Source organism: Hypomesus transpacificus, chromosome 21 (assembly GCF_021917145.1).
Source record: "Hypomesus transpacificus isolate Combined female chromosome 21, fHypTra1, whole genome shotgun sequence".
Lineage (NCBI taxonomy): Eukaryota > Metazoa > Chordata > Actinopteri > Osmeriformes > Osmeridae > Hypomesus > Hypomesus transpacificus.
In genome coordinates this window covers 1188720-1215809 of record NC_061080.1, presented here as the reverse complement: position 1 = coordinate 1215809, position 27090 = coordinate 1188720, and the positions used below count along the sequence as shown (strand labels likewise).

Here is a 27090-nt window from a genome sequence, read left to right as displayed (position 1 = left end):
TGAGTATGATATGTATATTGTTTGTTGTTTCCACTCCCTTGGGTGTGGTAAATTTGCTACATGCTAGCGCTGCACCTCTTAGCCAATAAGACGAGGGATAACTGTTGTATAAAATCCCAGCATTCCTAGCTGAAGTATTAAGTTGGTGTCTGTTGTGAAGCTCTGTCATTACTGGCTCTTAGAGGACACATTCCACTTTACTCCAGACACCTGTCGAATCGTGAGATCGTCTGTTTTCATAATTAGTTCATCTTTATGTGTATGGAAGTGCAGGGTGAAATGGTCATGAGTCAGATATGTTCATCCTAAAATATAATGTCTTTGATAAATTTAGCTGATGTTTTTCTATTAAAGCAAGATACAATCCAGGGAGGATGTGAACCTGCGACCTTTTGACCAACCTATACCCTCCATCAACAAACGTTTCTTCCTCAAACGAGACAACCATGGCGTCACGTCCTAACCTACAGATGTCTCTGTCTGTGTATTATGCCAACCCTCCCATTCAACGTTTCCTATGTTTTTGTTTATGCTTTTCCTTCCTGATACAAAGAAATGTGTTGCCATAGTATGGAGTTAGATTAGTTTCATAATTCAAACAAACAAACGCAACACGATTCAAACAAATTTAACACGATCCAAACAAACGTAACACGAATCATACAAACCTTACACGATTCAAACAAACAAACATAACACGATTCAAACAAACGTAACACGATTTTCAAATGTATTTCGTGATTCACAATTGTAACGCGATTCACAAATAAATGACCCTATTACATTCGTTTGCAACCTGACAAACACAAGTTACAAATCCCTGCATTCGTTGGTGTGAATCCTTGCATTCGTTCGTGTGGATTTTTGGAACTTTCCTGACGCGCTTTGATCCACAAATGCATTTTTTCTAAAAGATATCCTCAGCAGCCTATCAGATCGTCTCTTCCAATTTTAGCCAATCACATTAACGTGTCTATGTGGACTTCAACAACCTGCCATAATGACGGACATCGTCTCCTTCAGATCATGAGCAATGTCGTCTGGTAGCATGTAGGTGAAATATTGCTTGTTAATCTTATTAAACCGATGATCATACCTGATTAAATATTGTTGAGAATGGCAGGATTCATGTTTAGTCATTTTCCGTGTTTCCTAGGCTAACGCAGAGCCCGGTGATTGGCTATCCGGTGAGGATTGCATGTCCATGGTCATTTCAGATACCTGTAGCACCCTCTGAGTGATAGATGTGATGAGGAAGAAGGGGGATGGGGTGGAGGAGGAGTGTGTGGAACAGGTCTGCCCGGTCCAGCTGAACCAGGTTGAAGCCTGGGTGGAGACACACCTGTTACTTTGGGAGTGGCTCAGGAGACAACTCCACTTGTTACGCTGCGCTGACAAGCACACGCACAACAGAGAAGCAAAGGGAGCGTGTGTGTGTGTGTGTCTCCCTAACAGAGAGCGTGACTGGAAACCTGAGGGAAGAGATAGGAAACCTTATCAAGAGTTCTGTGGAAAGCCTCCACGCAAGACCCGAGGATGTTTAAGAAAAAGGACAGCGACACACTGAAGGTGTCCGGCAAGATCAGCAAGTGAGTCTTCAGGGGACCTGGAGTCTCATCACAGTCCTGCTCTCACTCTTCCCTTCTGTTTCTTTCTCTCTCCTTCTCTTCCTGAACTAGGAACTGTGCCGTGTTCCCTATGAGGACTGTTGTTCTCTTTCTCTCAAACTACAAAATGTCAAACTCCTGGGCTGGAGGCATTTGTGGTTAATGTGTATTCAGGCAAAGAGATTAGGGTTTAGCCCTAAAGGTGACCGGACGCCTAGCAAGGCTTTCACTGTGTGTCCTGAGCTCAAACTTGCTTTGTAAACATGGGTGAGCCTGGAACAGCATTTCTGAGGTCTGGGGTCTTTAACTTTCAATAAATGTTTGTGTGTATGCATGAATGTGGCTGTTTTAGGATTGTCAAGCCAACAAGGTTTCTTTGAAGGGTGACAGTAACTTGAGATTTGAAGGGGATCGTTATATCCATCTATTGGTTAATTTGACTGTCTGTGTGTGTGTGTATGGTTGTTTGACTGTCACCGCAACATTCTTGGGAACCATAGTGGTGTGCTAACATTGTTAAACAACCAGAATACAGATAACATAGAATGTTTTCGCTTATCTTCTTTATCTAGCAATGCAGTAGAACCACAAAGAGAGAGAGCGCTCAATTGAGAAATATGTTGCCACTTTTGTCTAAATCTCCTGAGCATAATGGCGTGGACTATAAGACTATTTGGCACCAATATGTGTTTGTATTGGGTAAGGGAGAGTGACTTTTATGAATGTGACAACAGTTGGAGGAAAGCTCTGTCTGGCTAAACGTGATAGGCTGTTGATCCCGATCATTTAGTTTTACCTCAGGGTAAGACACGTCTCCTAAGCTCTCACCCTCTATTAGTTAAAGAGAGTTTTAGCAAGAGTGGGTTGGAGAGAGAGCGACGAGATGTGAGGGTGGTGGCAGATGAACAGCGTGACAATCGGGTACGGGTAGGGCAGAAGGTGATTGAGACACATCCAGCTGGTTTCTCTGGGACGGCCTGCTCTCCTCCCATCGAACCGTTAGGGCGTTAAATGGACTCGCCTGAAATGGCTTGACAATTCTCGTGTCTCACGCGATCAAAACATTGATTGTACCGTGAAAGACGTCACGGATAATGGGGTTTAAAAGAACGGATGACAGGGTGAGTCACAGTTGTGCCACCATGTCAGATGCCAGCCATAGGGGCGTGGGTGACAACCCGGCTCTACAGACCACATCACCTGCCGCCTCATGCTACCGGCTCATCCGTATGCCGATCACATCCCTTTTTTTGTCAATTGTTTTTTAATTTGTTGTTCATGACTTCACGCCATTGATGTTAAATGGTTGTTGACTGTTTTAAAGAAATGTTTGCAATAACCGCTCGGAGGTTTTTGTTAGTGTTACGTTAGATAGACAACATTTCTAATTCTATGCTCCAACATGCAGATAGGTCAGTCCACCTCAACAGATACAGAACCCTCTAAAGCGGGTACCTTCTGGCACTTGTCAGTAATTAACAGCCAATCTTGGCACACCTACCTGGAAAAGCTTCCCTGACCACCACCCCCCCACACACACACACACACACACACCCCTCCACACACACACACACACACACACACACACACACACACACACACACACACACACACACACACATCGATGAGTAGGTTAGATACTCCTCCATCATCTCTGTCGTCACTGTCCTGACACACCTGTTTTCTCTTGTCCCCTCCCCCCTTCCACTGTGTCAAGAATGTGTAGATTTGCTCCATGGTGTGTGTTGTGATCCTACCTTCTCCTGCAGAGTTGGACGTAGTAGGGAGGTCCTTGTCACAGTCCCATCTCAGACACACACTCCCCTACCCAGTCCCACAGAGACAAGGACAGGCTGGAGGGCAAGGGACACAGGGGACAAGAAAGCATTCAACCTCATTCCCTTGTCACTCCCCTGGTGGATTTACAACCAAGCCCAAGGAGCTCTCCAGATTTTTGGCATCCAATTGAGTTAATCTATTCCTTGGGTAGTGCGTGGGCTGGAATGTGGGCGGTCTGGCCTTCAAAGTCTTTGATAACTTTCCTTGTTGTGCGTAGAATGCAAGACGAGGGTATTTGAAGTGAAGTGTTTGTGAAGCTATGTGAAGAAGCTTGTGAATATAGGCGGGATACCTAACGGTAGTGAAAGTGTGAGGAGAGAGTCTTTTCGTGACTCTCACAATGTTTTGAAATAGGTCACTGAGTATCAGCTATGGGACAGTGGTCTATTGTTCATGCGTGCTCCAGTGTGTTCTGGACATCAAGAACAGGAACACATTGGTGCTTCTCAAACATAAATAAAGTTAGATGTTCATACACTTATACAAACATAAATAAAGTTAGATGTTCATACACTTATACAAATGTGCTAGAAGAACACACATTGAAAACAGCCAATTGACTGTTTACACAGACAGAGTGCTTAAGGAAATATTCAGATCTAAAAGACCTTGTTCATCAGTAACTCAGTAGACTCTGAAACCTTACCAACCAGCAAGTCACAAAGAGGACAGTCAGTCAGCGGTTGAGGAATGACAGGCATTTTGGAAAGGGTGGGGTAAAGGAAGGGACCAACCCTAACGCCATTCTAGAATCTTCTAGAATGTTCTAGTTTTGGTGTAGTTGTTTTATTTGGTTTTGGTCCTCTAGGTAACAGTCATCTACTGGTTTTGTCCTTAATTAAATTGTCAGGCTAGTGTGGTCGTAACTTTGTTTGTCTGACAGGTATCCATCCTGAAAGTGTACTACTTTTACCAAGACCCTTTACTACTTTTACCAAGTCCTCAAAATCAGTGAAAGACAAACTTTTTGAGACACTCTGTATTTTGTTTCCCCAAAGGTTTGTGTTCCTTGCTGAGTGTGTGCATACTATTTTAACCGTGACCTTTAACCTCTGTTTAGGACACAAGCCAACAGCTTGGCCTTGCTGGTGGCGCGGATGCAGAAAAATGCCGACCAGGTGGAAAAAGATGTACTCCTGGCCGAGGGGCTTCTTGCTATAGTGAGAAAAAAGAACACACACACACACTTTCACACACACACACACACTTTCACACACACACACGCACACACACAACCTTTTCCCATCTCACCTGTCTCCCTTCAAACCACCAGGACGCAGAGAATGAGAAGAAGGAGCTGGACTTTCAGCACCAGAAGGAGGTCTCAATCAAACTGGGGGAGGCGGAGGCCCTGCTGCAAAGCCTCTTCCTCGACGTGGACAAGGCCAAGAAATACAAACACCCACAAGGCAGCGAGATCGAGAGCGAGTGAGTGATGTCACAGTGACAGAATGCTGCCATCTAGACTGCCCCTGCGACTCTTTGAATTCCTCAACCAATCTGAAACGGAAGTGGGAATGAACTGAACGTTTAGAATGAACTGTGTTTCGGAGCTTTGAGCTAGTTTCACTCATTGGCTTCATTCACGCAATGCTTTATTGTATAAACAAACAAAAAAGAACAAAACATGTTATGTTAACAAAGCACATGTTCCTGGTGTTTGTAGTGTGAGCCACCTCCATGAACGTTGGCTGAAGGACTGTACCTTCTACCGGGACGTGTACGAGCCCGTCAATGACGTAGCGCTGATGCCTAGGATCGACTGGGCTCCGGTTCTCAACCAGAAACAGGTGAGACCAGAAGCCTTGCTTCCCTGAGACCTCCGCGTTGTCACAACACCAAACATGGAACACATCAAACGTTTGACCTCGACACGCCCAATAGCGCTATCTCTCACCTCACTTGACTGGTACACTTCTGTTCGATGACGTCAAGTGCTGTGGCTCTTCCTTATCGTTGCAAAAACACAAAGCCGTCCTCTTTACCTGAACACCTCCCATCGCTGGGAACCTCTGTGGTCCGTCCCTCGCTAACGTCGTCCGTGTGTGTGTGTTTGTCAGAGGGAGGTGAACTCGGAGGAGTACGGGCCCACCATGACAGACCTGAAGAAGCAGATCGCCTCTCAGAACATCCTCCACAGAGAGATCGAGGGCTACAGCTCCCAGCTCAGCGCTAACTCCACCAGCACCAAGGTAACCTGTCAGCCTTAAGAGAAACGGGCCGTTTACTTTAAATTCAGGGTGGTGCCACTGCTGGTGAAGGTAGCCTTTCTTTAAAAATCTGTTATTTAGAATATTCACAAACCGTTTTGTGTTTCATGGGGTGCTGGTCTTTTCAAGTGAAATATATGATTTAAATCAAAGGCTAAATGTTTTTGTTTTCCAGGAAGAGTTTGATGCCGTTAAGAAACAATACAAAAACCTTCTGGTAGGTTCTGATACGGCTTAAAGTCATTTTACTTTCCTTTTTAAACAGTATCGTTTTAAAGCTGTCCACTGAGGTACAACCCTAACCTTTTGTTTTGAACTACTGCTTGCAGGACAACTCCAAATGGCGCAGCCACTACCTGAACAGCCTGTACGACTACATGCAGGGCTGCACCAGGGAACTGGCCTACCTGGAGGAAGAACAGAACAAGATCCTGAAACAGGACTGGAGCGACCGTATGATCGATCCCCCGGACGTACGCAGGCAGTATGAGGTGAGGGGTCAGGGGTCATTGCAAGTGTAAAGTTGACAGGTCGGTCTAAAAGAAATATCTAGTAAAAAAGGGCTGAGATATTACTCCTTACTCCTTACAAACTCCACTAAACATCTGTGGTGCTGCTCTACATGGTAGACCACATGTTCATACTCGAACTGACAGATCATTCGATTGGTTACTTTAGCTGATATATAAATTCATTTCAATCAGAACTTCAAGAACCACAGCCTTCTGGCCCATGAGACTGAAGTGAACAGACTCCAGGATGACGGAGATCGACTCGTTGAACTGAAGCACCCTGCCAGCGCCACCATTCAGGTATTGAAGTCGATAAACCTTTTTTGGAAGGCCTCAAACCGACCTTTCTTTCCATCACCTGAGTCCTCCTTAGAGTGTGTCCTCCGTGGAGGATGTTGATGTGACTCCGACGGGTTGATATCCCTCTCTAGGCTCAGCGGGATGATTTGAGGAACGAGTGGCAGAAGTTCCTCAACCTGTGCATCTGCCAGGAGACTCACCTGGACAACGTGGAGGATTTCAAAAAGGTACCCAAGACATCTTTCGCCTTCCCCGACCCTTGGTCTCACTGTCGGGGTGTGGTCATGGGGGTAGATGTCCTCTGACGCTTGGTTCTTCCTGTCCTCCTGCAGTATCAGCTGGACACCGAGACCCTCTCCGAGTCCCTGACCAAACTCAACGCCACCCTGGACCCCAAGACAGTCAGCAAAAATAGCAACTCTCAGATACTGCTACAACTCGAGGTAATTCGATGGGGAATCGTAAAGGCCGTGGATTTTAAAGAACCACCACAGAAATCCCTCCTTGGGAATTTGTTAAGAGAACGTTTGGTTGTAAATCGAAGTTAACCTTCGATTAACCTTTGTTAACCTTTTTTTGGGGCCCTCTTGTCTTCTGTCCCTCAGGCAGAGGAGAGGTCAGTCCAGCGTGCGGAGCTGCTGCTGGCCGACCTGAGGAAGAGGAGCACCACCATCGCCCCCCTCAAGCTGCGCCGGGCTGCCCCCAGCAAGACCGTCACTGTAGAGTCCCTATGTGACTGGAACACGGACAAGGTGGACCATTATGACCTTTCATCTTTGAACTGAATTCCTCAACAGGTTCCCTTGAAGCAGCCATGTCAGAGTTTATAGACCTGTATTTTTTTGTGGGTGCATAATATGCTACGTTTCATGAAAATAAAGCAGTGTAGAGATTCCTATCAGAATATCAGGTGACCACTTGACCTCTGCTGTAGCCGTACTCTACAGGATGGTGTTTCTGCATCTCTGTCATCCGCATTCTGTTTGGTTACTTGATTGATATTCTCTGTTTTGATCCTTGTGTTCTCCTAGGTCGAAACTACTCGCGGGGACAAGTTCACCCTGAAAACCAATTCAGACAAGAACTGGGATGTGGCGACCACCAACGGGGCGACTAAAACCCTTCCAGGGGTTTGCTTCCTGATCCCACCCCCTGACACAGATGCCATCAACCAAGTAGACCTGTGAGAGAATCAAAGATTTGAAGAACAGCTGCAAGATGTCACTCACATCAGTATGTGTGGGTCTGCCAGTGTCTTATTGCTTACAGTTGTGTGTGTGTGTGTACTCAGGCTTGGCAGCGAGCTAACAGACATTAAGAAAAAGAGAGATGCTCTGCAGGCTTCACTGAAGAACCAAAACACAGAGTTATCCAGGCCCCAGCAAGCAGGTGAATATCCATCACTCATCTACACTCCTAACACTTTGTTTCTTTGACAACTTACTTTAATCTCCAGGCTTTTTTCTAAGGTTCACTTGACCACTGATCCCAATATGTATTTCCAAATCACACAGTCCAATGTTCCACGACTGTGTCGTACCACACTGACTGACATTGTCATCTACCCCCATGCAGCCCAAGTATCTTCTGCCCCCCTGAACCCCAAGGCTGTGGCCCTGGAGAGCAAGCTGGACAAGCTGGATGGAGATCTGGCCCAGGCGGAGCAGGACATCCTCAGCCGCCTCAGGGCCCCGCTGGACCGCAATGACCCAGCTGCGGACATGGCCAACAGACTGAAGGAACAGGAGGTGAGTGTGGGGGACATGGAAAGAGAGAGAGAGAGAGGAGAGACAGAGAAAGTGAGTGATAGAAAGAGGAAGAGAGAGAATAAGTAGGGAGAAAGTGAGTGATAGAAAGAGAGAGGAGTGAGAAGTGAGAGAGAGAGAGAGACAGAGAAAACGTACAAATCGCTACTTCAAATACTTCCCCGCTGATCTAGAATAGAACAAGTATTTCACTTATTGGAATTTGGATGTGTCACCGACTGAGCGAACACCTCACCTGTCTTTTAGAAAGCAACTGCTGCCCTGAAGACTCTGGAGCAGCAGAAGATGGCCGCCCAGGCTGAGATGGAGCCTCTGCTCGCCATGGAGTCAGCAGGGTCCACCTCCTCGGCCCTGCCACTCAAACTGAATGCCGCCAAGAACAAGCAGGATGGCATCGCTGCTCTCAATGACCTCTACACCAAGAAGTAAGCACGTGTTGCGCCTCCACGCATAGCAAAAGATTACACGCACACACGGTCACAAGTGCAAGTATTCTTGGGTTGAGTCCAGTAGCTGGAATGCCAACTAACGTTAGCATAGCTCCGAGGATGATTCAAGTCTTCTCTTTACTCTAGGGCAAATGCGTCTCTAAACTTAATGGGTCAGATCAAGAAAGTGGATGGCATTGTGTCTGACTTTGAGAAGACGCTGAGTGCAGATGGTGCCATCCCTGATGCCCCTGACGCCATCCAGGCCCGCACCCTGGAGGTCCAGGTCAGCAACACAAATCGCTAAAACACAATTCTGCCTGTCCAAAAATGGATGATGGACAGAAATGAAAATAACCATGACGACTTCAATGCAATTAAACTGAAGTGAGATGACACCGTTTCTTTACTCGAAACCCAAGCCAGACTTCCCTAATATATCCCCACTGTGCCCTCTTTAGAGTCTACGTAAGAAGGCGGCAGGTTCTCAGGATGAGATGAAGAAGTTGGGACAGGACCTGGAGGCCACAGAGCAGCTGTGTAGCTCCCTGCAGCAGGGCTACCAAGAGTACTGCCCGGATATCCGCCAACAGGGAGTCCAGGTGAAACAGCTGCAGAACCGCTACGCTAACGTCAACAACCAGCTAAAGGAGAGGTGAGACTGCTGACACTGCACGCGTGACCTCTTATTCACATTTATGTCAAACAGACATGATTTTGTTTTCTCAAAAATGACATGAGAGTATGTTCTCGCGATTTTGTTATTCATGTATTCTCTGTTGCATTTTCTTAGAGAGAACCTTTTGCAAGAGGCTGCGACTAAGAACCAGGAATTCCAGAGCGCAAACAAGTCCCTTAGTTCCTTCCTGAACACTCTGCCCAACAACAATATCAGTCCCAGTGATGACCTATCACAGATCAACTCCAAGCAGAGCTCAGAGGAGGTGTGTTCAGTTAGGCTAAATTTTTAAGTGGTTTATTATGTTGGGATTGTTTGAAATCACTAACCTGTTCCTTTGTTGCAGAGGGTGATGGAAGACCTGACGAGAAAGGGAGATGACGTAGATAGGGTGGTTGATCTGTCCCAGAACTTGCAGGATGTGCTTAATGTAAGCATTGTCGTTCGTACTGTATTTGTACTGTAGAGTGCTAAGGATGCTACTGTTCATTTACCACAATGTATATCTTACAAATGTATTTCATACATGTATGTTAATAACAAGACTATTTTGCAGGAATATGAGGTCAATGCTGGTAAATACAACAGCACTCTCGCTGAGAAGAGCACGAAAAAAGCAGAGAAGCTTCCCTCCCCTACCCTTGCGGAAACTGTGCAGAAACAGGTAACACAACGAAGATAGGACTGAAACACTGGATTAACAACATTGAAATATCAGTAAAACGTCGAGATCTGAGGGATGACTGTTCCTTTTTCTATCTTACAGGAAAAAGCTTTAGTCAATCGCTATGCTGAAACAGCTGCTGAAAGCAAGCAACGCCTCAACCAAATGGCCCTCGCTAAGAACATTCTTGTTCAGGTAAATTAAGCTTCACAATTTTACTTTGAATCCCATAAACTATGAATGAATCCAAAGTTAAAAGACTCTTCCTATATTATACATATTCATTTTTTGCAGAATGAAGAGACGGTCCAACAAGTAGCCCAGCAACAGGTGCATCTTGAAAGGCAACATAAAAGCGTGGAGGAAATAGATACCCTGAACAAAGAGCTGGCTGAGGAACTGGATAGGTGCACTCATGCTGAGAACGACCTGAAAACCTTCAAGAGCAGAATGGTCTCTTTGAAGAGTCGTAGAGGGGTGGAGCGGCTTGAGGAGAAGGAAGTTCTGCAATACTACCGTGACCCTAAAATAGAGGCCGAACTACTAGACATGCAGAATGAAATACACAAAGAGGCTCTGAAGCGCAGCGGTACTCAGGGTGAGGTTGAAGTGGTCAACAAGAAAATCCTCATCCAAGGGGATTCCCTCAAAAATGCAGTGCCCAGACTGGTGACGAGAGAGGTGACCGAATTTGAGAGAGATCCTCAGTTGGATGTAGAGGCGTCCAAGTTGAAATATGAAATATCCAAGATCAAGGATGAAGATAATGTGGTGCGTGAGGAAACCATTCAGATGAAGACAGAAGTCACTGTTCTTCAGGCAAAGAGGCCAACTATCAAGGAAAGAATTGTGAGAAAAGAGGTTGTGAAAGTGGAAAAGGATCCAGAGATGGTCAAAGCGGTGCAAACATTTTCCGTGGAAATCTCAGAAGAGGACAAAAAGATCAAGATGATCAATGACGAGATCTTCCAGACACGAAGCCAGATCAATGCACTAGAGAGAATCATTCCCACCATACAGCCAAAGGTTGTGACCCGGGAGATAAAGAAGATTGAGCAAGACCCCGAGCTCATCAAGGAATCAAAGAAACTACGTACGACAATAGAGGAGGAAAAGATCGAGAACAGCAGTCTCGCCAACGAGTTGAAATCACTACAAAGTCGATACACAGAGGTGCAGAATTTGAAACCCAAAGTGGAGGTCAAAGAAATCGTCAACGAGATCTACAGGATCGACCCGACCACAGAGGCAGAAATAACCCGCCTGAAGAAGGAACTGCAAGACGCCAGCAAACTGTGTTCCAACCTGGAGAAGGAGATCACTGTCGTCACAACTGACCGGAACACCCTACGTTCCCAGAAGCCCAAGGTCGAACTGAAGGAGGTCCTCCAGGAAGTGGTGAAAGAGGAGAGAAGCCCTGAGAACATCAGAGAGATCCAAAAGCTCAACGACCAGTTGAACACTCTGCACCACACTTACAACACCGTTCTGGATGAGCTGAGCCTTGCCAGAAAGGAAAGGGACCAGTGGAAGGCAGAGAAGTCAAAGGTGGAGACGAAGCTTGTGACCAGAGAGGTCATCAAGTACGAGGACGACCCACTTTTGGATAAAGAAGCTGACCGCCTCAGAAAGGAGGTTCGCGAAGAGACCCAACTGCGTCGCACCACTGAGGAGATGGTGTTCGACCTGCAGAACAAGTACCTGCTACTGGAGAGACAGAAGCCCGAGGAGAAAGTTGTAGTCCAGGAAGTGATGCGCCTACAGAAAGATCCCCGACAGAGGGTTGAGCATGACAAGCTTGGGACGACTCTTGACGAGGCGGTGAAATCTCGGCGGAAGGTAGAACTCGAAGTGCAGCAACTGAAAACCTTGCTGGAGGAGAAAAAGAGGCTCTTGAGAGAGAGCGACGAGCGTCAGAAGAAAATTCAAGTGGAGTCGGATCTGAAAGCGACCAAAGTGCGCATCAACGAGTTGGAGAACGCCCCGCCTCCTGTCGAGGAGAGCATCGTCATAGAGGAAGTCCTAAAGGTGGAGAGAGACCCCAAGCTGGAGAGAATGACCAGCGGTCTTCGCTCGGACATGGATAAGGAAACCAACAACATCCTCCGTTATCAGAGAGACATCCGGAACCTCAACGTCAGCCTTGAACTTCTCCAGAGAGAGAAGGCCGGCGAGAGGACGGTGTATAAAGAGGTGGTCCGGGTGGAGAAGGACCAGGCTGTGGAGGCCGAGAGAGACCGTCTGAGGGATCAGGTCAACCAGGAGAAGTACGCCAGGCAAGATCTGGAAGAGCAAATCCGACGGCTCTCCGACAAACTAAACTTCCTGCAGAGCACCAAGTCGAGTAGTTCACGAGAGGAGACCACTCTTGTTCTGCAGAGGGATGCCCTGCAGAGGGAGAAGGACGACATCAACCGGGAGCTGAAGAAACTGGAGTCCGAGAGGCAGGACGTCAGCGTTTCGTTCCAGCAGCAAACCAAAATGATGAGTGAGAGAAGCCAGATAAACAGGCAAAAAAGCCTCAAGATGGAGTCCGATATGCACCGTCTGGAGAGAGAAATCCTAGATGAAAAAGACCAGATCCACTCGAGAAACATCACCATCAAAGAGCTTCAGTCTGTCCTGGATAAGGAGGACAAAGCTGACACTCGGACAAGGGAGACAAACCTTTCAATGAAAATCACCATCTTGGATCCTGAGACAGGCAAGGATATGTCACCATACGATGCTTACCTGCAGGGGCTGATTGACCGGACCCAGTACATCCACCTGCAAGAACTAGAATGTGATTGGGAAGAAATTACTTCCAAGGGACGTGATGGTGAAACGTCTGTGCTGCAGGACCGCAAGAGTGGCAAACAGTACTCCATCAAAAATGCTCTGAGGGACGGAAAGCTAACCCAAAGTGATCTGCAAAAATACAAAGATGGGAAAATGCCTATTTCAGAGTTTGCCCTGCTTGTGGCAGGTGAGAAAGAAAGACAGCCCCAATTCAACTCCATCACCCCAAAGGCCACCTCCGCTCTGAACTCGGCTTCTCCCCAAAAGCCCTCTGCTGCCCAGGAAACCTATCCTATTGCTGGAATCATAGATACAAACACCAGCACTTGTTACACAATACGCAGTGCTGCGATGCGCCGGCTTATCGATTCCACCACTGCCCAGCGCCTGCTAGAAGCGCAGGCTGCCACAGGTGGCATCATTGATATCACCAACAAGGAAAGATTCCCTGTCCACAAGGCTTCAGAAAGGGGCCTCATTGAGAGCAGTCAACTACAAAGGCTTCTCAATGCCCAGAAGGCCTTCACTGGAATAGAGGACCCAATAACCAGGGAGTGTTTGTCAGTGGGAGAAGCTGTCCAGAAAGGCTGGATGCCCAAGGAGACCGCCATGCGTTACATGGAGGCCCAACACCTGACCGGAGGGCTGGTGGTCCCTAACAGCAGTCGACGGGTGGATATAGTGGAAGCAATCGGAGCCAAAATGATCGACAGCTCCATGATGAGAGAGCTACAGGCTGACACCAACTACGCCAAAGAGATTGTGGATCCGCTCACACACGAGAAGATCAGCTATAAGCAAGCCATGGCTCGTTGTAAGACAGACCCCCAGTCAGGCCTTTCTATGCTACCAGCTTCTTCCAAAGAGTCTGGCTACCCTTCCTATACTCCTCATCGATACTCTTATGGCAATTAGTAGATCTGTTTACAGCGTTTGGAGGGTACTCTTGTCTTTTGGGTGATTAATGTGAAGCTGGATTCTAAATGTATAAATGTTTTAATGATTATAATTGACTAAGTGTGACGATGTACATTTCTGTCTCAGGAAAATGTCTGCTAAATAGAGCAAAGCTCACTGTACAACGAGATGATTCGCTGCTGAGTTGCTTTTGTTTACTAAACTTGTATGAGGTGGGCAGATATATTTTTGAACTAATTAAAAAAAAACGTAAAGACATAATGATCACGTAGGTTACTTACTGGATATTGGGCCATGGTGCAATGCTATTAACCTTATTAACCTAATTTGTTTGTCTGTATCGTAATATGGTCTAGGGCTTTCCCACGATGTTCACTTTAAACTCAAGCCTTGTTTGACACTGTATCAATAATATATATTAAAGGTTCAATAAAATCACATTGTGTGTGGGTTTTCCATGTATAATGTGGTACATAATAATACAAGAGGAAAAAACAACATTTACATCTTAGACTAAAATGCCACATGACAAGGAAAATTGTTATTCCTGAGAACATGAAATTCATATCACTTATCACTCCTCTACGATCTATGACAGTAAAGCGATCCCTCATGACCCACTTCGTGTTCCAGTTCCAACATTCAGTAAACCCACTGTGAATGGTTCAGGAGGAAGAGAGTGTGGTTCCTGAACTGATATCGAATGACAAATACTGGTATGGTCCTGCTGTTTATCTGAACAATGTGCTTGTATTTTGAGGTCTTTACAAAACACACTTTAAGCATCTGAAATTCAAAATCAACAGCCATATTGTTTATTATGCATGATAGGAGACCAATATAATTACTTTAACTTTGCCTCTTAACATCACCTCAAATACACGTTCACTCCATAGCTCTTTGACGGATGTTATTTAAAAACATTACCATGTAACATTCATTTCGTAAATGTTATTGTATAATACAAGGATAACACTTGATGTCACACAAAAAAGACTATCCGCCCATCAGTTTTAAGTAACAGAGAGCCAAGTCACTATGGTGAAGCCACCAAGATGTACAGTCTGTTTTCCTATCCGTGGATGCGGCTCAGATCAGGGTGGAGCATTTGTGTGAGCATTAGATTCATTGTCCCTTCTTTCTGTGAAGTAGGTCCTCTGTACGTCTATGGCCCTCTGTAGAAGGGCAAGGTTCACCCCGTCAACACAGTTCAGAACACGGGCCCGAACCATAACGACACCATCTGTTAATCGAGAAAGATAATAAGTATAATAACTAGTGCTGTCAAACGATTAAAATATTTAATCGCGATTAATCGCATTAATGTCATAGTTAACTCGCGATTAATCACAATTAATCGCACATTTCTATTTCTATCTATTCTAAATGTCCCTTGATTTCTTTTTGTCCCATTCTTTTTTCAAATTTTAATGCTCTTATCAACATGGAAAAGTGGTTCGGATTGCTTCGTGCAAATATTTTTTGTTATTGAAAACAACATTGCAATCGCCTGGCTTTGACGAGGGGGCGGAGAATTTGCATCATCGGTGTGCTTGGCCATCAAGTGGTATTTCAGACGTGCTGCAATGATAGCTCATTTTACAACGACAAAACACACAGATCACTTGGTCTTGTCAATGGAACCAATTGGCAACTTTTTAAAAGTAAACTTTCCATTCAGAATCTTATTGGCATCCATTTCGGCGTCTCGCGCTCGCCATCCACTCAAAACGTAAAGTTAACCTACTACCAGAGAATGTCTCATATCCGTAAACGGGCTCTGCTACTACGCTTTAGCCGGATCGCAAGCCAAACAAGTGTGTGGCGTGCCTGTTGTTTTGTTTCCGGTCTATCTAGATCCGGTGTGGTGTTGTAGTGTTTCTAACTTCGGTAGTTGTTGCAACAGCATGTCAAAAAAAACTACAAAGTTTGCTAGGCCAAAAAGAGCGTTAATCGCGCGATAAAAAAATTGACGCCGTTAATTTGGGTTTGCGTTAACGCCGTTAATAACGCGTTAAACTGACAGCACTAATAATAACATATGTTGAATAAACATTCACAGTCATACACGTTTTCCAATGTTGTGTCCATTGATAGATTTAGTAACAGTCAGGACTTTACCCTCTGCGTTTTCTATTTCTCCGAGAACTATGTACTGAGCTCCAATTATGGAGTCGAAGGGCTCCACAAATGTAGTTTGGACAACAAGATGGTGCTGTTTTGAGCCATGCTGAGCCGATAGCGTTGCCTTTGATTCTTCTGGTTGGTAACATACCAACCTGGAAAATAAAAACGATGTAGTGAGTGATGACAAGGTGCTATCAAATGAAACAGCCTGCCATGGACTTACTCAGAAGATCTCATCTCACCTGCCAAATGTTCGTACTGAATCTCCTTCTTTTACTGCACCAGACTGGATCTCCCAAGGGAAACGAAAGATTGCAGCAGCAGGCAGCATCTCTCAGCAGGCAGGTCAAAAGTGGCAAACGAGTGCTGGATTATTTTTGTTCCTTCACTTTACAGGAACTTAAATGATGGCGGCACTAGTAGCGTCAATACTATATCATGTGATTTTTGAACCCGCCCTCTTGGGTCAGCAAGGAAGTGGGTACAGTTTTTTCATCGTACAGCCAGGCCTAAGGTTGCGACGTTGTAGGATACACTTATGTACTGTACGCGTAGATCATTAACTGCATGATACGTTCACCTTCGGCAGTGTTAGCCTAAACAAGTCAGCCATGAATCCAGACATACGTAAAGAACGGGAAAATGCAACTTTTAACGTCGAAATACTCACGTCTATCCTGGACGGTAGTCCTGAAAAGACCCGGAGGAGGAGAGAAATTGGTGAGTTTTCAGGAATCTTGCTCCTGCTGTAGGCTAGACAGCTATAGCTCTAATAACAATTAGCAAGTGCGTACTGTTATGAAACATTCAGTCATTGAACATCAGCGATGCAGTTAGCTACAGCTAGCTACCCAGCTATTGCTATGTTGTTTTGTTAACATTGTAGTCAACATTAGTCTGTAAACACATGCTTGACCAGACTAGGTGGTTTGTTAGCTTTTATATTGTACGCTACAACAAACCATACCGTTCTGTAGACTTTATCTGGCCCACTTTAACTAAAAGCTATCGGTAACTAGTAAAGTAGCCTAACACAACAGTGTCACAGACATGGAATGAAAGCAACGCAAATTTCCTGGAAGTGCTAAACTGTGAAATAAGCTATAGCTTAGTGATTTGTTTGGTAAAATTGTTTCTGGTTTCTGGAAATGTTAGCAATTGTAAACTTGCAAGTTCGACCACTTTCTGTAGCTATTAAGTGCTTACAGTACTAGCACATGTTTCTGTATGTGTTATTAATGACTAATTAAATGTAGTAAATATTAGGATATACATGAAATGCTCAAAAAATGTGGAAGTTCCAATTATTGCTTGGCAAGAGACTATTACAATTTGGAACAGATTCTTTCGTCAGCATAGACCTCAATTGTTTTTAGATGTAACCTAATGCCTACCAGACCTACAGGAGAATATGGGCTTTTCTTTATAGCATACTTCTGTTACAGAGACACTGGTGATAAACGACCCAGACTTCCAGCATGAAGACCTAAACTTTCTGTCCAGGAGTGAGCGATATGACGCGGCGGTGAAGAAGAGCGCTCAGATGATCCTGAAGCTACGGGAGTATGGCATCTCTGACCCGGAGGAAATCTACTGCTACAAAAGGTGAGACGAGGCATAACGGGCTGGATTGACAGCCACTAACGAGGGGGGTTGTATTTGTAGCCATTGATGAACAACATCTGTCACATTATCATCACTTTTATTGATTTGTTCATGGAACTCATTAAAAGGTTCTGGTTTCAAAACAACATGGCGTGGTGGCATCCGTAAGATGTTGTGGCACTTTCAACTGTCAAACACTTCAATGTCAAAACATTTCACCTGCTTTACAATAGAGCTTTCCCAATGCCAATGTCCACCATGGATAAGACTTCAAAAATGGCTTCGTCATACTTCAAGGACCTCAGGATGTCTTTGCTGTTAGTTATCTCACTTATCTATTTTCAACCAATGGCAATGCAGTATAATAGCTAGTACATTAACCTGCAGCAGTGCAGTGACCTGCAGTAAGTGAGAGTGTAGAGGCCTACGGGGTGTACTCTTGATACTCTGCCATGCAGCTGTTGAGTCATGGAGGGCACTGCAGGACGCTGCATTCTGTCAAAGTGGAGCAAAGGTGAAAACGGAAAAGGTAAACCGGGCCAAAGGGTGACCTAGGCTGCGTCTCATTTAGCATTTAGCATCTCCACCGAAATGAATACAAAAACGTGTCATTAGGTAAATCGACTCTTCCTCCAGGCTCCAGTTTGTAGCTACAGCCATGTGTCTGCCCTGGTCAGTTTGGTCATTCCTGTCTGTACCCCTCTCCCCTCCCCCCAGCGTGGCACGGAGTCACTACCAGGAGGCCCTGGGGCTGCACTTTGTCATGTTCTTGCCCACCCTGTATTCCCAGTGTGACCCACAGCAGTTCCAGAAGTGGGTCCCCTTGGCCGAGTCATTCGAGGTCCTGGGCACCTACGCCCAGACAGAGATGGGCCACGGTCAGTCAGTCAGCCCTTCCCAGGGAAACCCTCTACTGAACGACACCCCCCTGTCCTACCTTACACCGCACCCCTCGCCTAGGTCTATAGAACCACAGCCATTGATATGTTTGATATAATACTGGGGTGTAGGTGGTGTTGGAAGGAACTCCTTTTGAGTAGATGTTTTCATGCATGATTGTGTTGAGTCCAGGTCGTGGTCAGTGTGTGTCTCTCAGAGGTGTTTGACGGATCACGGTGGTTTGATTTCCCCTTGTAGGGAAAACCGCAAAACTTTCTTAGTATTTGATAAGTCGTCGTTTGAATTTTGGATGGAACATCTAGTGTCTGCAAGGTGGTTTGATAGCCACATCATTCTGTTTTATGGCGTCACGCCAACGACCCTCGCTGCTATCTAAGAATGAATAGAAAGCCAAAACAAGCTCCTCCTCTGACAAGATACGAGTTCTCCTCCAGGAGACGGAATCAGACACGTCTCAAAGAGCCTCCTTGTGTGGTCTCATCCCTTTCCGTGCTTTCTCACGCTTCTCCTCTTTTCTCTCTGGAAGATTCTAACGTCCCGGAGCTTTGTCGTCCAATCACCTCTTGATTCTCCCTCCCTGTTACTCCATATGTCTCCATATCTTCCGTAGACTCCCTCTTTTTACAAATGATTAACCTCACCTCTGCAGAGGAGTTCATCTGTTCTGTGAACACTGACACTGGTAGGCTTTGATTTATCTTTATAGTTTAAAGTGACATCTGGCTGTCGCCAAGGTTGTCTGGTCGCTTAGCCGGCCTAAAACCGATAAACGTCTCTGGCCTTTTTGTCGTCGTCGCAGCGTTTGAATAATTTCCTCTTTCAACCTGCCTCATGGAATAGAATATGTTTGTGCAATTTTGTGAGGTTTTTGTAACGTATGTAGTGCCTAATAATGTTGGCTTTATTGTCAGACGATATGGCTCTCTTGGGAATGGTCAGGGGGTCAGCTGGTGCTTGATGTAGCTGACCATTGTGGTCAGTATCTCTAGAGTGGGTCTGGTTCAGCACATTCCACATAACAGCTTGTTACCCTCATAAAATGCCTAAACCTGTCCCATATTAATAGCCACGTCGCTTTTAAGACTTCAAGCTTTAATTAACAATTACTTCAAGCTCTACAATGAAACGATTAACTTGTAAAGCCTGCAATCTGAAGATGTTCGAACTGAGTCATCTGCTTGTTTGAGAATACAAATGAAATAATAATCTTTTCTTGATTCAAGGTTCCAAAAAGAGTTTTCAAAATCAGCACCTCGCAATTAATTTGCATGACTATCTCACCTGTCTTTTTGTATGTTTCTCTTCTCTCTCCTTGCTGCATGTTTACTCGCCCCTCCATCTGTCACTCTCAATGTCCCGTCCCCCCCCTCAATTATTATTTACTAACACTTCCCCTCCCTTCCTCCTTAACACTTCTCCCAAATGTCAAACCTGTTCTGTGCTACTCGATGGGGTGGGGCTTAAACCTCGAACCTTGGCTCTACCTTCTCTGTGCATGGTCTCTCCAAACTCCCTCATTCCCTCCATTCTTCCTCTCTGCCGCCCCCCTCCCTCCTCCCTGCCGCTGCCCTAGCTGCGTGCACCGCGGGCGCCCCGAGCCCCTGGACCTCCACCTGGGGATGTTCCTGCCCACGCTGCTCAACCAGGCCACGCCTGAGCAGATGGACGCCCTCTTCATGCCCGCCTGGAACCTGGAGATCATCGGCACCTACGCGCAGACGGAGATTGGGCACGGTATGAAGAACATGCCAACCCCCCCCCCGGCCTCGATCCCGAAACCTTTGTTTGTGGCTTTCACCCCGTCCCCACCCCCGTCCCCTCGCTCAACGAGCACGTTTGTCTGGGTCTCCTGTGGAGCCGCATGATTCGCCCGAGACTTTATGACGTTGCACCATGAAACCTCCATTGGGGGAACTCCAGCAGGCCCTGGAATCTGTCGTCAGGTGTTGTGTAATGGCTAACCAATGGAGTGTTTGGCTAGGAAACCAGCCATAAGATCCTACTGGAACCCAAATCTTGCTGTGTCTTTTGAAAATGGGTCAGATTCCGTTTAGGGTTAAATTAGGGCTAAGCTTGCACTCATTTGACTGAAAGAGTTCCAATATCTTGCAAATACTTTGCGAGCGTGGCTGTAGAGCTTTGCATTCCCGTCTAACTGGAACGCGCCTCTCCTCCTGGCTGTCACGCTAGCTGGCCGCCGGCCATGGTTGAACGTGCATGCTCTCCCGCACAGCCCTCAGAGCCAGCCCTCAGAGGCCTCCTTCCCCTGAAGGGAGCCCGAGCCCCTTCCACACGTCCCCTTTTGTCCTCTTCCCCGAGGAGAAGTTCTAAAACGGTCCCGGCGGCCATTTTGACCACAAAAACTCTGTACTGTGTGGGCCCGCACATTTAATGCATAACAACGAGAGTTTGTGTCGTGGTTTTCGCTAGGCTTGGTTGTTGTTATTTGGAGATCTGTCAAACACCTTCGAGAGCTCACACTCCATGTTCTGCCACAGTGTTATACTTTCTCTGTGGCTGTTTAGTCATACAATGTAGTCTAGTCCTGACCCATCCAATAGCCAATACTTTTCCCAATGCTGCTAAATATAATTCCTTGAAACCTGTATGTTACCTCAGTCATATTATACATAACTTGTTTCTTCTATGTTTCTTGCGTGTGTTTGGCTGTTCCATCGTGTGTCTCCCGTCGCCTAGGCACCCACCTCCGCGGGCTGGAGACCACGGCGACGTACGACCCCGCCACCCAGGAGTTTGTCATGAACAGCCCCACTGTCACCTCCATCAAGTGGTGGCCCGGCGGACGTAAGCACGCGTGCACATGCTGAGATCTTCCGTCACCTGGAAGGCCACAGACGTCGTTTTCATTTTTGAAATGTGAACTGTGAATACAACAGACACACTATCTATGGGGTTCCTCTCTTTATGTTCTCTCTCTTTCTCTCTCTCCCCCTCTCCTTCACCCACCTCTCTCTCTCTCTCTCTCTCTCTCTCTCTCTCTCTCTCTCTCTCTCTCTCTCTCTCTCTCTCTCTGTCTCTCTCTCTCTCTGTCTCTCTGTCTCTCTCTCTCTCTGTCTCTCTCTCTGTCTCTCTCTCTCTCTGTCTCTCTCTCTCTCTCTCTCTCTCTCTCTCTCTCTCTCTCTCTCTCTCTCTCTCTTTCTCTGTCTCTCTGTCTCTCTCTCTCTCTCTCTCTCTCTCTCTCTCTCTCTCTCTCTCTCTCTCTCTCTCTCTCTCTCTGTCTCTCTCTCTCTGTCTCTCTCTCTCTCTGTCTCTCTCTCTCTCTCTCTCTCTCTCTCTCTCTCAGTGGGTAAGACGTCTAACCACGCCATAGTGCTGGCCCAGCTCCACACCCAGGGCAAGAGCCACGGCCTGCATGCTTTCATCGTGGCCATCCGCAGCATGGGCACCCACATGCCCCTGCCAGGTACCCCCTCTCAACCTGTGTCTGTGAGTCGGCGTGGATGCACGTCTCTGGCCCTGTCTGTATGTGACTCTGGGTATACTGTTGTCTCTTTCCTGTGTGTCTCTACCTCTCTCTCTACCTCTCTCTCTTTCTCTCTCTTTGGACCTCTTTCTCTACCTCTCTCTACCTCTCTCTCTTTACCTCTCTCTCTCTTTCTCTCTCGACCTCTCTACCTCTCTCCACCTCTTTCTCTACCTCTCTCTCTACCTCTCTCTCTCTTTCTACCTCTCTCTCTCTTTCTACCTCTCCTGTCCCTCCCAGGTGTTGTGGTCGGCGACATCGGGCCCAAGTTCGGCTTCGACGAGGTCGACAACGGCTACCTGAAACTGGAGAACGTGCGGATCCCTCGGGAGAACATGCTGATGAAATTTGCCAAGGTGGGGGGGGGGGGGGGGCGCCGTGTTCCAGAACAACCAAGTCACCGGGACACTCGGGAGGGGGGGAATCCAGCACCAGTTCTCGTATTCTCGCGACGCTGATTGTGTGTGTGTGTCCCCTTCCCCCTGCCACCAGGTGGAGCCAGATGGCACGTACGTGAAGCCCCCCAGCTCCAAGCTGACGTACGGCACCATGGTCTTCATCCGCTCCATGATCGTGGGCGAGTCGTCCCGCGCCCTCTCCAAGGCCTGCACTATCGCCGTGCGCTACAGCGTGGTCCGACACCAGTCGGAGATCCGCGCGGGGTAAGCGACGCGGAGGGGGAGGGGTCGGGGCGGCGGCGGGGGGGGGCACACGCACTTTCATTCATGCACACAGGCCACAGAGGGATGCATTCATTCACACACACACCAGCCTCTGTTCGCCATCACAAAAGCCCCAGACGTGAAAAAGGCTTTTTATGTTTTATCTGTGTGCATCCATCCGCCCTCTCCCCCTCCCCTCCTCTCCCCAGGGAACCAGAGCCCCAGATCCTGGACTACCAGACCCAGCAGCACAAGCTGTTTCCTCTGCTGGCCACGGCCTACGCCTTCCACTTTGTGGGCCAGTACATGAACCAGACGTACCACCGCATCACCGGGGACATCAGCCACGGGGACTTCAGTGAGCTGCCCGAGGTAACCCTTCACCGCCCGGCCTCCCCTCCAGTAACCGAGGCTGTCCCGGTGCCAGGAACACCTGTACTAACGGGTTCAAAACCCCTGCCCTTCTGTAATCGAGGCTGTCCTGGTGCCAGGAACACCTGTACTAACGGGTTCAGAACCCCTGCCCTTCTGTAATCGAGGCTGTCCCGGTGGACACCTGTACTAACGGGTTCAGAACCCCTGCCCTTCTGTAACTGAGGCTGTCCAGGTGCCAGGAACACCTGTACTAACGGGTTCAGAACCCCTCCCCTCCTGTAACTGAGGCTGTCCCGGTGGACACCTGTACTAACGGGCTCAGAACCCCTGCCCTCCTGTAACCGAGGCTGTCTCGATGCCAGGAACACCTATACTAACGGGTTCAGAACCCCTGCCCTTCTGTAACCGAGGCTGTCCAGGTGCCAGAAACTCCTGTGCTAATGGGTTCAGAACCGAATGACTTCATACAGCTACTTTCCTCAGAGACTATATGCTGTGATAGTGAAATGTACCTAACCCTCCCCCCTCCTCCCCCCAGCTCCACGCCCTCTCCGCGGGCCTCAAAGCCTTCACCACCTGGACGGCCAACGCGGGCATCGAGGTGTGCCGCATGTCATGTGGCGGCCACGGCTACTCGCGCAGCAGCGGCCTGCCGGACATCTACGTCACCTTCACCCCCACCTGCACCTACGAGGGGGAGAACACTGTCATGATGCTGCAGACCGCCAGGTACACACCACTTTCTATCTCTCACACACACACACACACACTCTCACACACACACACACAAGTCTCCTTCCATCCCTCTCACACACACACACACACGCATCTCTATCCCTCTCAAACATACGCGCACACATTGACACCCACGAATGACACATTCCCACGTCAGTAAACCACGATTCCTTCGATGTAATTGGACACCCAATACTTACCCAGTGTCTAATGCTGAAACCCTATTATTTAAAATTGGACTGCTTGTCAGCAGTTGTAATTTCCGCTGGAATGCAGAGTCAAAAGAACCTGTTCTGAATGACTGAGTGAAACCCACAGTGGCATGGGTGTGAGACCACAGTAGCTGAACGAGAACGTATTCAGGTCAAACTGGCCCCTTTCTGGATCACAGACCCAGTTTAATGGACTTTAATGTCAAGGGAACCAAAATAAAACACACTTAACACGACTATATTGTCAGTGTTCATGTTCCAGTGATTATAGGTCTGCAAACATTTGCATCTGACTGCTATTGCAAGTACAGCCATTTGTGTACGTGGACTGTGTCTTTTATACTGTGGGTGTGTGATCGAGGTGTGTTTACACTGTGTGTGTGTGTGTGTGTGTACACACAGGTTCTTGATGAAGTCCTACCGGCAGGCGCGGGGGGGTCAACAGCTGAGCGGCATCGTTTCCTACCTCAACGAATCAGAGCGCAGGCTGCAGCCCCAGCCCGTGTCGGCCCGCCCCACCGTGGTCAACATCAACGACCTGGCCAGCCTGGTGGAGGTGTACAAGCTGCGGGCCGCCAAGTAAGATGGAGGGGAGGGGGGGAGAGAGGGGGAGAGGGGAGGGGAGATAGGAGAGGAGGGGAGAGAGGGAGGGAGGGAGGGAGGGGGGGGGGAGGGCAGCAGGTGTTAAGGGTTGTGGGGAAGCGTAGAGGAAACAATGGAGAGATGAGGAAGTGAGGGGGTTGAAGATCGAATGAGAGGTAACTCAGTATGTTATGCTGTACTCACTAATGTGTGTGTGTGTGTGCGTATGGTGTGTGTGTAGGTTGGTGGAGCTGGCAGCAAAGAGTATCCAGCAGGAGCTGCAGCAGAGAAGAAGTCAGGAGGACGCCTGGAACCGCAGCTCCATAGACCTGGTCAGAGCCGCAGACGTAAGTCCATTTCCAGGAACAGTCCATTTCCAGGAACAGTCCACCTCCAGGAACAGTCCACCTCCAGGAACAGTCCACCTCCAGGAACAGTCCACGTCCAGGAACAGTCCACGTCCAGGAACAGTCCACCTCCAGGAACAGTCCACCTCCAGGAACAGTCCACCTCCAGGAACAGTCCACCTCCAGGAACAGTCCACCTCCAGGAACAGTCCACGTCCAGGAACAGTCCACCTCCAGGAACAGTCCAGCAGCACACCCACTCCCCTCGCTCCTTTTGTTTCTCCAGTCAAGTCGTAGCTGATTCATTCCTCTCTTAATGACTTTCCTCCCTCACAATCACGTGTCTGATATCCTCTTGTTTTCCTGCTGCCTTTCTCTCTCTGTCACTCTGTTCTCTCTCTCTCTCTCTCTCTCTCTCTCTCTCTCTCTCTCTCTCTCTCTCTCTCTCTCTCTCTCTCTCTCTCTCTCTGTCTCTCTCCCCCCCACCCCCTTGTCTCACTCGGTCTCCCCTCCTTACCTCTCTCTCCTCCCCTCCTCTCCAACTCTCTTTGTCCCTCTGTGTCTCTCTCTCCTCCCCTCTCCCAGGCCCACTGTCACTACGTGGTGGTGAAGCTGTTTGCAGCCAAGCTGGGGGAGATCGGGGACACCGGCGTGCACTCGGTCCTCAGCGGCCTGGCTCTGCTGTACGCCCTGCACGGCGTCACCCTGCACTCCGGGGACTTCCTGCAGGTAACCATGGCAACCCCTCTCCCCCCCACCCCCCCCGATTGCACGTCCACATGCCTCTCTGCTGAGGTGACATTTCTCCCCTCCCTCCCCTCCAGGCGGACCTGCTGAGCGTGCCCCAGGTGAACCAGGCGAACCAGCGCGTGAAGGAGCTGCTGGCCCAGCTGAGGCCCAACGCCGTGGCGCTGGTGGACGCCTACGACTACCGCGACCAGATGCTCAACTCCGTCCTGGGACGCTACGACGGCCAGGTCTACGAGAACATGTTCGAGTGGGCCCGCAAGTCGCCGCTCAACCGCACCGAGGTGAGGGTCACCAGGGATACACGGGGAGGGTCAAGGAATAATTCCTGTTTCGGTTGAAGGGAGTGGAATTTAGGGAAGCTCTAGTTGTCAGTATCAGAGAGATCAACTGTAAACCCAGGTGATGGAAGGCCAGTCCTGAACAGGAGAAACCAAATCAGAATTTACATGAGGAATGTGTCCTAACAAGTTTTGTTTTGTCTTTCACGTCTTCCCTTAGGTTCACGATTCGTACCACAAGTACCTGAAGCCCCTGCAGTCCAAGTTGTGAGCTGACCTCTCAACCCTGACCCCCCCTGACCCCCCTGACCCCCAGCTATGACCTGACCTCCACCTGAGGTGTGGGAAGTAGTCTAACAGTCAACTAACCCAACAATGGAAATCAAAATGCTCTCGGTAATCAGTTATTCTTCTGAATGAATTCCTTTTTAGTTCTACTTTTTTCCAAGTGGATCTTTGCCACACTGTCCTGTAGGTGCATTGAGAACACGAGTCAACAGGAAGGAGAGTGAAACAGCCGACGGGTTCCTTCAATCGTATTCCTAACCAATCCATGTCATCTAATCACAATGTTTGAAATCATGAATATTACTGTATATAATCTCTTAGATACTGATCATTTATATCATCCGTTAGTATTCTGGGTAAGTGTGAATCATTAAAGAAGTGAGCGTATTCGATCCCAATTTGAAAGGTTGGCTGCTAAGGGTTCCCTTGTATTAACATTGATAGAAGCATAGTGAATGGTAATGAATGTAACTAAGATACATTTATGATGTATGTGTCAGAGAGAGTGAGTGAGAGTGGAGAAGGTGGTAAAAAAAAAAGAAAATGTTTTAAAGGAAATGATTCTGGGGTGTTGCCCCACAACAGTGACATCGGTTATGGTAAATAAAGAGGCCTTTCTGTTCTTCTACTCATACAACCACTAATGTATGCCTGAGGATTACTCTGCAATGTGGGGTTTGAATGGATTCTGGAATAAGCTACATACATTAAGATAGCCTGGTGATGTTTTCAGAGGATTTGGAATAAGTATGAATCGTGTCCCAAAAAAAAGTTGTATTTTATAACTTTTCATTGACACTGATTATTGACACTTTTTTTCAGTTACAACATCTTGGTAACCTGGGTGAAGTTCAACACAATCAGTGATTGTTTTTGTGTAAATCCTATGTGCCTGAGGAACTTGCCTTGAACTTGAACTTGGAATACAGACATTAACATAATGTTCTCACACAGTTCCTTTACTTTACTTTCCATCCTTGTTGACATAATCCTCTATAGATCATTTGAACTGATAACGATGCTCAGATAGAACATCATTAT

General features: G+C 47.5%; 3 protein-coding genes across 4 annotated transcripts; 2 read left to right on the top strand and 1 right to left on the bottom strand.

Annotated features, from left to right (window-relative positions):
• Nucleotides 1-1343: 1343 nt before the first annotated feature.
• On the top strand, nt 1344-14142 carry evpla (envoplakin a). The gene is made up of 22 exons (XM_047044012.1): nt 1344-1589; nt 4507-4606; nt 4720-4874; nt 5113-5236; nt 5507-5638; nt 5832-5873; nt 5986-6147; nt 6361-6468; nt 6600-6695; nt 6801-6911; nt 7074-7220; nt 7500-7651; nt 7760-7857; nt 8044-8216; nt 8481-8659; nt 8810-8948; nt 9124-9317; nt 9456-9606; nt 9688-9771; nt 9898-10005; nt 10108-10200; nt 10300-14142. Exons 1-22 carry the CDS (start codon nt 1537-1539, stop codon nt 13699-13701), a joined length of 6003 nt encoding a protein of 2000 aa, XP_046899968.1. The 5' UTR covers nt 1344-1536; the 3' UTR covers nt 13702-14142.
• ten1 (TEN1 subunit of CST complex) lies at nt 13989-16621 on the bottom strand. The gene is made up of 3 exons (XM_047044017.1): nt 16074-16621; nt 15826-15983; nt 13989-14947 (listed from the first exon to the last, which is right to left on the bottom strand). Exons 1-3 carry the CDS (start codon nt 16160-16162, stop codon nt 14799-14801), a joined length of 396 nt encoding a protein of 131 aa, XP_046899973.1. The 5' UTR covers nt 16163-16621; the 3' UTR covers nt 13989-14798.
• Nucleotides 16443-26653, top strand: acox1 (acyl-CoA oxidase 1, palmitoyl). Of its 2 annotated transcripts, none has more exons than XM_047044014.1 (14): nt 16443-16551; nt 17277-17436; nt 19910-20070; nt 21034-21141; nt 21641-21760; nt 22061-22176; nt 22313-22482; nt 22692-22854; nt 23396-23586; nt 24207-24383; nt 24628-24733; nt 25319-25462; nt 25558-25764; nt 25982-26653. In XM_047044014.1, the coding sequence occupies exons 1-14, from the start codon at nt 16443-16445 to the stop codon at nt 26030-26032; spliced, it is 1983 nt and encodes a 660-aa protein (XP_046899970.1). In that variant the 3' UTR covers nt 26033-26653. The 2 variants fall into 2 exon arrangements, with proteins under 2 accessions (XP_046899970.1, XP_046899972.1); XM_047044016.1 differs by lacking the exon at nt 19910-20070 and adding an exon at nt 18154-18314.
• Nucleotides 26654-27090: the final 437 nt, after the last annotated feature.